Below are 10,941 nucleotides of genomic sequence, written 5' to 3'. Positions count from 1 at the left end.
ATGTTTATTGATTAAGTGATCATATCACCATATGATTTGCTTTATCGTTACATTAAGTGCAACGACACTGTGGACGATCCATTCTGCAAATACATTCATCTCAGATTCCTCTTTGCTTGTACCTCTACCTCATGTCCTCAGAGGAAGGAAAAGGAAACAAGAGGCACCCCTAAGCTTGTGCAAACTTCTGCAATACATTCAGTGCTGGCTTGCAGCAGGCTGTGAATCTCAATCAGGCAAAAGAACAGTCAGGTCAAAAAGACAATGTTTTCCCTCCAGCACTTTATTCTTTATAAAAATAAACAACAACATTCTGCATGAACAACAAAAAAAAGAACAGCGCATATACAGTAGGCCTCGAAATCTCAGTTAAATGTATAAACCACACACACACACTCCTCAATCTTACACATCACAAACACACGAACAAGTCAGATAACACTAATAGTCCAGCTTAAACAAACAAAAGTGTCAGGTCATAGATAAAAGTTTGCATTAGAGAAGAAAGGAGCAAAAAGGAGCAAAGATTTTCGATAAAATCTGAAATATCTGGATTAAAGCACATCGCACACAGAGAACAAGGAATGTTGCACGGTGGTGAGAGATGATGGTCATGAAAATGTTGCTGAATATGGATTCTGCAACAGCCAGACATTAAACAAATATACTGATTCATTCATACATCTTCAGTAAACCGGATCAGGGACATGGTATCTCCGGATCCGGAGTCTATCCCGGGAATACTGCGAGCGAAGCAGGACAAAACACTCTGGATAGGACGCCAGTACATTGCAGGACACCATGCACACACACACATTTACACCTTGAGGCAATTTAGCATCATCAATCCACCTACTGGCATGTTTTTGGAAGGTGGGAGGAAGGGGAGAAAAAAAAAAAAAAAAAAGAAGAAAAAAAAAAAAAGCTGTTTCTCGTAATGCAATAATACAATTGGCAGGCCAGAGATAAATAATGCTACTTGTTGCTCCTTTTAAAGGGCTTTCCTTGACCATGCACTATTAGAGAACTAAAACCATAACCATGTCTGTTTGGCATTCATTACACTTCCAGTTTGGAAAAAAAACAAAACAATACTTGCATTACAAATATAGCATATCATCCAAGTCGAATATATAAAAACAGGTATCCGTTTTATCATATTGTACATACCTCTGTAATGTCTCATTTCAGGCAAACACACACACACACACACACACCTCCAGTAGCACTCAAGTAGTGTATTTTAGTAAATCTATTTGACTCCTGTAGATTTAGAAAAAAAAAAAAATGCGGACAAAAAGCCATCATCAAGGCACTCTGGACTCAACCACACGCAATAAATACTGCTGCTTTCACTGCAATCGGCAGCTCAGGTACCATCAATTCTCACATACATTCACTTCAGTCATTATCTGTGGTTGCTGGGAAAGAAAAAATAACATTTTTACATCCAATTGAATTAAGACTCACACTCTCGTGGGAATAAGTACACAATTTTCCTCCTTTCTTCCCCCCCTTGTTCAAAATTGGTGGTAAAAAAAAAAAAAAAAAAATTAATAATAATAATAATAATAATAATACTAATAATAATACAATAGGTTCAGCACACTTGAGGGAAAAAATTGACGGGCCCTGCACTTCTTACATTAGTGTACATTCAAATACTCCTTTAATCACATCTCAAAATCAAGAGAAGGAGCACAACAACCTCATACACATGCACACGCACACACCCCTAGGGGTGATAAGACAATTCTAGGAATGACAAATGCTTCATTAACAAAGCAGTTAGAACAAAAACTTCCATGTACTGATTATGTGACTCACCATCTAACACAAACCTTCATCCCTCTGAATCCACACACACCCCTGTGATTTAAACACCATCGCCCGTCTAAACAAACCGGACGGGTTTGAGGGTTGAACAGAAGCAGACGTCTGTAGAGAAACGTGGAGGATGAACGTTGTGTGGTCTGGTGCTTTGGTCAGGTCAAGTTTAGTTCATTTATTATTTTTCCCCTCCTCCTACTGCTGTAGCAGCTTCTGATTCAGAATCTCCCAGATCATCACTTTACGGAAATACGGCATGTGACACTGCGCAGAGAGACAAACAAGCGATGGATACTGGATATAGACCTTTACAAATCTTCTGAGAGATGGGGGAAGGAAGCAGGGCTTCCAGGGGGTGAGGCGAAGGTCAGCAGGTCTGAACATTTGTATTTATTTATTTTAAACGAGAAACATAAGCATTTTCCAGGGCTTTCTATGACTACATTTACATGGACAGCAGTAATCTAATTATTGACCTTATTCTAAGTAAGACAATATTGTGATTAAGGTGTTTATATGAGTCGCTTTTAGAATATTCCTTTCATGTTCCTGTTTTACATGTTATAGAACAGATTGATTAACGACACACGCCACGCCGTCCGATGTTCCCTCCAGAATTTCACGTATTAACATACAGTTCATCTTTGTTATGGTACCGTATACAGTTTTGGGAGTTTCATTTTACGAAAGCTTCAAGTGCGGTTAATTATTTGTCATGCTATACGTGCAAATAGATGATTGCTTGAAGCCATGGGCTGCATACCAAACCATATACTTACCTACTATATAGTAGCTGTAATACATGTATTTCTCCTACTATACAGCTGGTAAGTACGCGGTTTGGGACGCAGCCGTGTTCTCGTTTGCTGCCAAACGGTTGAGCACTGTCGTGTGTGTGTACGTGTCCTGTTGCAAAATGCGGTGAAAACTCCCACACGATGTTAATAGTGTGATTAAGGTGTGTACATGTCTATAATGCACTTCGATAATGTGGAGAATGCTCCACATGTCTTAATTCAATTTGTTTACTTCGAGTATGACTTTAATCGGGTTAAGGTCATCAATAATCACTGTTTAAATGGTAGTTTCTCAATCAGAGTATTGTCTTAATCGGGTTAATATCGGATTATTGTTGTCCATGTAAACATACTGAATGTCATACTTTCCAGTATAACAGAAAGTAACGTTTAAGTTCAATAAAGGTCATAAGGTTTTGGCATAAAGATAAAAGGAATTGGGTTAGGTTACAGCTCCTGAGCATCATCAACTAGCAATGTATGAAAATGACATGCAAAAAATATAAGAGCAACATTGTTTTGCGCTGCGAGACTGTCAAATGTAGAACTCGGTACATGTTTAAGCCAATGTTGTGTGTGTATGCGTCTGGATCTTGTCAAACACTTTTACATTGTTACAGTGATGTGGCTGTTCCTGTTCCCATTTGATAGGTAGTACGATATTGATACAGCTCCTACACCCCTGCTCCTGTGTGCTAGACTAGGAATGGGTGAAACGCGTATTTACAGGCCAATATCAGACGAGTGTGTGTGTGTGTTACCTGTCTAAAGGTAAAGGGACGTCCACGTGCGATGTAGTCAGCATACTTGCACACGAACACCCCGCAGTCACTTCCGTTCTTTTGCTGAGGAACTTCCTATAATTTCCCCCCCCCGAGAAATTTATAAACAGTCAACACATTAAAAAAGACGGTAAAGTTATAAATAATTTTTTTTAAATCCTGCTTAAAGCTTACAGTGGCTCGCAAGCTAGTCACTGTCCACTTTAAGATTTCCAGATCTTTGCCTTTTTTGACCTCGTACTCCTCCTTCATGTACATCCTACAAAAAAATAAAATTAAAATAAAAATTCAAGTAAACAATCAGCCAAGGGGTGAAAGTCATTTCCATAGAAACCAAGTCTGACCACTCACAGTATCAGGTTACAGATGTCATCATGCCGCTGGCCCATGGAGTCATACGACCTCACAGACTTCGCTCTGAAGTCAACAACCTAGACGAAAAAAATTTAATTTAAAACATAAAAAACAACTAGCTATGTTTTACTCTTATTAATCAGAATCCACTCAGCTCGTTCTGTGACGCTATAACTGAGCAATTTTGCAACCCATCACGTAAGAACGTTTAAAGAAGACGACTCACGGCAAGAGACCAGTGGACCCCTAGGTGCAGGGGGATGAGGATGATGTCGTAGAGGAAGAGATCGACAGCCTTGGTCCAGCGGCGCACAGCAGCGTGACCGCCCCCGTGCAGCTTAGGGAAGAAGAAGGTGCTGAAGCAGTACACCTTCCTCCCGCCCGCTTCCTGCTCTGTCCGTGCCATCACCAAGTTAAGGTAGAAATTGATCACCTAGCAGAGAGACAGAGAGAAAGGATTAATGTACTTCTGTACAACTCTAACAGCAATGATTATACTCCATTAAACCTGTTATGGAATTCTCCAATCTGATTGGAGAATTCCATAACGTATTTGTTATTTTTTATAACAGCACGGCTCAGAAAGTACTTCTGGCTGGAACATGGGTGATGGGTTAATATTAATGCGCTCTTTATAATATGTCATCATTTCCATAGTAACAGCTCATACACAGACTTGTACAGCATACGCTAGTTTAAAAATAAATTAATTTGTTGTTTAACAAAGTAAAACATGTACTCGGTGATGTTTTTGGTTAGGAGACGTTGATTTAACATTTATGGAAGGAGTCTCGGTTGTAAGCATTTTGTAACAGTCACTGTGCTTTGCAAAGTTTCGCAGCACAGGAAGGTCTTCAGGACTGAGGAGATTACGATTTCTGGTATCTCAGTAAAATGACAAGCTGAGTCTTTTGACAAAGTGAGAGAGAGAGAGAGAGAGAGAGAGAGAGAGAGAGAGAGAGAGAGTGCACACAACCATTTATTGTAGCTACTGTATAACATACAACATTAAATCTAACTACAAACAGTTACAATGCATGATGTCTTGTTCACTAATAAATTAAACTTTCTAATCGTTGAAAGCAGAATAAAACACTCCAGACCATAATGTTATACAAAAATAATACACTTCCTGCCCGGCATGTCTTATTTTCATATAACCACATGGTCTGTCGAGTGTTATTCCTTACATAACAGCAGCTCTAACAATAGTACCAGCTGTAATCCCTATGACAGGTTTATATTAAATGTACTCGTTCTAATACCTTATATACCCTATAGTAACCCATTGCAATCTTTGAGATTTTTTAGAAATGTATCCGCTTTAGGGTGGTAAAAGTAACACACACCACCCAGTCACTGATTATCTTCGTATAAGAGCAGCAGCCCCCCCCACCCCCCAAGTATTTTATTCCTTAAATACTTAGACCAATATCCAAATTTTACACTCATGACTAACATGACATCATGTAATGTTTTATTAATTAATAAAAATTTACCTCGTCGTTGAGCCAGCTTCCCTCCTGCAGGGTTACCAGATCTCTCTGTGTGATGCGCAGTTTGAAAGCGCTGCTCAGGATTAGGTCGGGATCTCTCTGTGCAAGAGCAGCACTCACCTCCTGCTGCATCTCCTGCAATGAAGTCACACACACACACACACACACAATTTTGGTACTAATAAATAGCCAAATAGTGTACAGGATGGAAAAGATAAAAGGTGTAGCTTAAGCGTTATGAGATGTCATTCTTTAATTACTATAAAAGTGTCATGTTGTGATTATAAGAGGAATGAAACACTTCAAGGTGTGCTGTTATTATTATGTGTGAAAATATGCAGAAACAGTAACCCTAACTCAATCAATGATTATTTTTCTATAACAGCACATCCCCAAGTGTTCCATATAATAGTTTTAATAAGAAGTGCAGGTGTACCTTGGTCAGTCTGGGAAACTCCTCCTCCAGGTGCTTCCCTGGATCAAAAAGAGGTTCGGAGCGGCTCTGAAGCGCCGACTGGCACACTGCAGCAGTCTCTCTGTCCTTCAGGTTCAGCCGGGTTTCTACCTCGACGGACAGATCCACGTCTAACGGCTGGAGAGAAGAAGAAAAGAAAGGAGGTGCAGACCTCAAGCCTAAGCACTACTCATGGACCCTATTATATAGTGAGATCGAAGTGTTGCAAATACTGTGTGTACCCTGTTTTTATTCGAAGGTTGGTCTGGTTTCTTCCTCCCAACGTCACTGACTGGTACACTGCAAGTGACAAATAAGCCTCATTTAAATAAAAAAAATTTTAAAGCTTGAAAATAATGCATGGGGGGAAGGGTTTTGGGAAAACATGGTAAAACAAATTACCTGTCCTTTATATGGTTTATTAAAGTGGAATTCCTCCACACTGGTGCATGAGGGTTTACTATGAATACACAGAATACAAATTAATAAGGGGGTCACATTAACATTAATGCTGCATGTGTGTGAAGAAGCAAGAAAGGTTTAGTTGTACTCACCTTTGATTGGTGTAGGTTTGCTGATTTCAGGAGTAGTACGGCCATGAGGAAAAGTTGTGCTAAAAACAGAAATTAGAGCCGTTAACGAGCCCTTTTCACTTTTGTAGACTCGTGACGCTTCAGGTGCGCGTGCGTGTGTTTAAGATCATGTGGTACAACCAGCTATACTCACTGGTCACAATGAATATGGAGGAAAAACTGCAGGTTTTTTTTTCTTTTAGTGAAAATAGCTTCATGTACACTGAACAATATACAAAAAAATGATACAAATACATCATGTTGAAATTTTCCTACATTGCCGGTTTCACTCGTCCAAATGGCAATGGCTTATTCTTTGAGTACTTCTCAGACACCATCTCCACCAGCTTTCTGTAATGCTCTCTGTCACTTTCCTTCAGGGCCTAAAACACAGGAGGATTGCATATGAAATGTGCAGTTTACGATAAATACAGGTAAAATAAGCAGCGACGCCTTCAACTGTTTAAAAATATATATATAGCAAATAAATAAATAATCTCTACAGACCTAATCAGTACTGTTTTATTTCAATGTGTACTATAACATTTACCATAAATATTTAATATATACATGTTTACAATAATAATAAGAAGAACAAGAAGAATGTAGAACGAAAACATTTATTATTAATTAAAACTTATTTCTGATTAAAATGGTTATTAAACAGTTCATACAGGATTTCGTGGAGTTTTTTGTGATTGTTGCGGCCAGAAATGTTTGAGTTTGTTGTGGCGTTTTTTTTAATTTGCGATGCAGTTTGTGGAGTTTTTTGTGGAAAAAAACTTGAATTGGTGAAATTGCAGTCTTTTACAGTGATGTTTGTTGGTAAACGAGACCTTTTAGCTGTACTCATGTTCGATGCACCTGAATTGTGATGACATCACAAAGCGTCTTGGCCCAAATCTGTGGTAATTTTGATGAACTGCAAGCTCCTCCGATTATTGTGGAGTTTGTGATCGCAAAATCCTGGAGGGACTGATTTATATAATATTTAAATGTGTACAATAATATTCAACATTGCCTATGGATATATATTGAAATTTCCCACTTTAACACATTTCATTCATGGTCATTATATTCAAATTGACATTTATAATCAAACTTTATTATTATTATTTTTATTATTTGTTAAGGTTTGGATTAAATCCATTCCATGCAAGCGATCAGTTATAAGAACTCAAGAATAAATAGAACAACTAAAACATAATCGAGTAGTGCCTGATTATACTTCACGAACCCCTTATAGCCGATGGGTTTAAAACGTACGGTTTTTGTCTGCCTCGTGTACCCTACCTCCTCCACGGCGAGGCAGGGTTTGTGTGCGCGGCCGGCTGGACCAGTCTCAGGGAGGACAGGGCGTGACGGTAGCAGGTGCAGTGACCTTCTGTGTGGACGCTCTCTCTGCCTGTCCTGATTTCCCATAAATAACAACGATCCGCTTCTATGGAGGAAAAAAAATAAGCATACGTTCTTAATGCAACCTGTAATAAATATGTAATTAAAAGCTATCGACATGCTGATATAATCTCTGCATCGTATATAGGGATGCACTGACTGTTTTGTATGTGCTCTGAACATATCGTGCTGGATGTGAAACAGATCTTGCGCTTGAGTCTAGGACACTGGCTGATATTCATAAGAACTAAAATCAGTGTTTTTTTGAGAATGAAAAATAGTTGACATCGGTGCATCCCGGGAACTCTGTATACTCACTCAGGTTTCCTCATCGGTGGCTGGGCACCTACGCAGAAGTTTGGCACGCTCTTCTCTTTACCACTCAGCCCCATTTCTCTCTGTTTCTCTGATGAGATGTACAGAAACATTACGCAACATTCGCCTTAAGACGTTCAATTCAGCTTTTTTGGTTTACACTTGCAGTTCAGTGGGATTTAGCCCTCGCTTCATCTCTACCTAAAGATGCAGTTGCACTTTAGTACTTTACTCTTCTCAACTGTACACTGCGCTCAAACAGATCAGCTTCCGAAGCGTCAACTTCCACTCTAATACTGCCTTCAATACTATCGCGCTCATCATCTCTTAAACCTCTGAGTAGCCAAACCGAACCACTGCTACAAGTGCATTGTAGAGCTGCAGTGCATTCTGGGACATCGAGTCCAGCGTATGCATCAACATCCCCACGACATCGACGCTGGACTTCTCATTAACATGATGTTGAATGTCGCTGGAAAATGGTGAGTGAGAAAAGATGATCTTGCTCTTCGCTTGGGATCTTCTAATGGAAATACTGGACCAACCAACAACTTAGCACCAGAATCTCACAAATATTTCATAAGAAACACGTTTCATGCGGTGCAGGTTTTACAGTTTAACAGCAATTAATCAGGAAAGGGTTCATTTTAAACCAGAAAAGCTTGTAAGATCTTTCGGGATGAGAAAGTGGCGTCCACAGTGTACGCTGTGCTTACCCATTTTAACATCCCCACCAATCGTCCACTTATTTAGGCCGTTGCTGTGAATTTCGTCAATTCCCACTAGAGCAACATGTCCGATCTGGGTTTAAGAGAATAATTTAAAAATAGACTTAGCTCTTTGGTGCAATTCAGATATTGTGTGAAAGCTCCAGATGACAATCTGACAGAACAATCAGGCTACAACAAACCTGCGTTCCTCTACAATCTCTCTCTTTTTCATAACGGCAAGGCTTGCGTTGTCGCAAACGGAGCAGCCCTGCGATCCCGGCGAAAGTCTTCTTGACAACTCGGATGATCACATCTGCAAAGGACCGGGAACCAATTAGCAAATCACAGTGATAATGAAGTCACAAACAGGCTAACAGAAGGATAGGGTCCGAATAGCGCTTGAATATGTCGAGTTACCTCGTCTCGGTCTTTTGATTTCCAGGTGCTCTGATACACCATCAGGAGAGTGGACACTGCATGAGACAGAACAGAAACAGTAACATTAGGTAACGTCAACATTCAAGTCCACATGAAATTTTGAGAGACGTAATATGGTTCCATATGTTCCAGATTTCCTTCTCTTTTTATTGCTTTGCTAAATATGGAGAACAGATAAGAGTTTAACGGGTCCGTCCACTTTAAGAGGACGGTAACCTAGACGATGTGAGATGTTGCATGTTTTTGGAGTTATGGTGTACGTGTTTCACCTGAGGTTGACTGTCAGCTGCCTCAACAGTCATACTAAATATTAAAGATGGATGAAATAATATTAAAGACAGACTATAACAACAAAATCACATGAGGTAGTGACATTCTGGCACTGAACAGATCCAAGTTGCTAAAACCCTCCTCTGAAAATTTATACCATCTTATAAATCCTAACTTTTTTTTCCCCACTAATGTTTACTGCTAAGGAGCTGCTACTGTAGAACAAGACGTGCCCCCGGGGGCGGGACATATGCACTCTAGAGAGAATTTAATTGGACGAACGAATGACTAGTACAATGAGTCGTCAAACAATTATAATTGTTTCCCTAAAAGTGACAAAGTATCAAATTAAACTACACACACACACACACACATATATATATACATATAAACATTATATATACACACAAAAGAATATGAATATATATATTACACATATGTATATAAAATCGTATTGGTGTCAATATCATAATGGATAAAGAAACAAAACAAATCCATCAAAAAATCCCATTCTTTCAGTTGTATTTTAAAGTAACTTTCACACTATAAAACACATCTATATAAAGCCGTTCAACTGAAAACTAACTTTAACTCTTCAATTCGTTTAGGCAGATATGTATCTGGGTTGTCTGTTTAAATGCACAAAAATGCTAGCATATCAGGCTTCTATGTTTGCTAATCCTTGAGCTTGAGTTAAGCGAATTCGATACTTAATTATTTACCGTTTGGCGACATTTTGCTATAAAGTGGTTAAATAATTTCCTAGCTGCCAAGTACTGCTAGCGGCTAGTTTAATAACTGACTAGCCTGTGTTTCCTAGCTAGCTTAGTTTGACGGTTGGATTTCAAAAATCTCGCAGCTAGACGCATAGTGCGTGTGCACGAAGATTGTACAAGCAATCCTTCTGTACCCTCCGTAGGGCACATTTTTAGGGGACAAGGGGCACTTGGGACACAACCATGCTTAGCTAGCTAGCGTATTGAAGGTAACCTGGTGTTAATTTGAGAGAAATTAAAACATAAGAAGAGGAACAAAATTATATAGGGACTCACCTCTGATAGTTTCGTTTGGCAGGACGGTAATTTTCCTGTTGTTGCGTTTCTGAAGTGACTGCGTCTCGTGGTGGTGGTGGTGGCGGCGGCGGGTTACCGTCCGTAGGCCAGCTCGGAGAATTCCCTCCAGAAAACACGGAAAACGGAACAAACAGCGACGACAGTCCATCAACTATCCATTCATACATTACAAACCACCACGAAGACTCAGACACCCGCCTATTTGTTAATGCCAGGATCCTTAAAAAAATATAAACTTCACCACAACATCAACTGCGACACGCCGTTCAATCCTAACAAGCTTTACTACTACGTTATTTTGACCTGGGAGCCGATTCCCAAAAGAATCGATTCGGAATCAAAGACTCAACTCCGAAGATCCAAAGTCTTATAGTATTAACCATGATATATTATTGCGTGTGTATTTATTATTTTACAGTCTATCTTATTATATCTAAGTTTTTGTACTGTGGTTT

At 39.4% G+C, this 10,941-nt stretch overlaps 1 protein-coding gene across 3 annotated transcripts; it reads right to left on the bottom strand.

Moving 5' to 3' along the window:
- Positions 1-265: 265 nt before the first annotated feature.
- On the bottom strand, positions 266-10,792 carry senp2 (SUMO specific peptidase 2). 3 transcript variants are annotated; one of them, XR_008387302.1, is made up of 18 exons: positions 10,466-10,792; positions 9,123-9,178; positions 8,906-9,018; positions 8,712-8,796; positions 7,999-8,086; positions 7,552-7,726; positions 6,562-6,668; positions 6,268-6,326; positions 6,116-6,173; positions 5,956-6,013; positions 5,696-5,851; positions 5,263-5,394; positions 3,990-4,196; positions 3,761-3,840; positions 3,584-3,668; positions 3,389-3,484; positions 1,828-2,094; positions 266-1,421 (listed from the first exon to the last, which is right to left on the bottom strand). XR_008387302.1 is itself a non-coding variant. In XM_053638229.1 (17 exons), the coding sequence occupies exons 1-17, from the start codon at positions 10,651-10,653 to the stop codon at positions 2,026-2,028; spliced, it is 1,812 nt and encodes a 603-aa protein (XP_053494204.1). In that variant the 5' UTR covers positions 10,654-10,792; the 3' UTR covers positions 266-2,025. The 3 variants fall into 3 exon arrangements, 2 of the variants coding, with proteins under 2 accessions (XP_053494204.1, XP_053494205.1); XM_053638229.1 differs by having other exon boundaries at positions 266-2,094; XM_053638230.1 differs by having other exon boundaries at positions 266-2,094; positions 7,579-7,726.
- Positions 10,793-10,941: the final 149 nt, after the last annotated feature.

The sequence above is a fragment of the Ictalurus furcatus genome, chromosome 12 (genome assembly GCF_023375685.1).
Source record: "Ictalurus furcatus strain D&B chromosome 12, Billie_1.0, whole genome shotgun sequence".
Taxonomy (NCBI): domain Eukaryota; kingdom Metazoa; phylum Chordata; class Actinopteri; order Siluriformes; family Ictaluridae; genus Ictalurus; species Ictalurus furcatus.
Note: the sequence above shows the minus strand (reverse complement) of the source record. Positions and strands in the feature narration are given on the sequence as shown.

Bases quoted from the DNA above. Each gene is read 5' to 3' on its own strand.
- senp2 (XM_053638229.1), bottom strand. From the start codon at position 10,653: ATGTATGAATGGATAGTTGATGGACTGTCGTCGCTGTTTGTTCCGTTT. The intron at 6,669-7,551 runs GTACGTTTTAAA...CCTGTGTTTTAG, and splicing joins ACACGAGGCAGACAAAAACC to GCCCTGAAGGAAAGTGACAG. The intron at 5,395-5,695 runs GTACACCTGCAC...ACTTCATTGCAG, and splicing joins AGTTTCCCAGACTGACCAAG to GAGATGCAGCAGGAGGTGAG.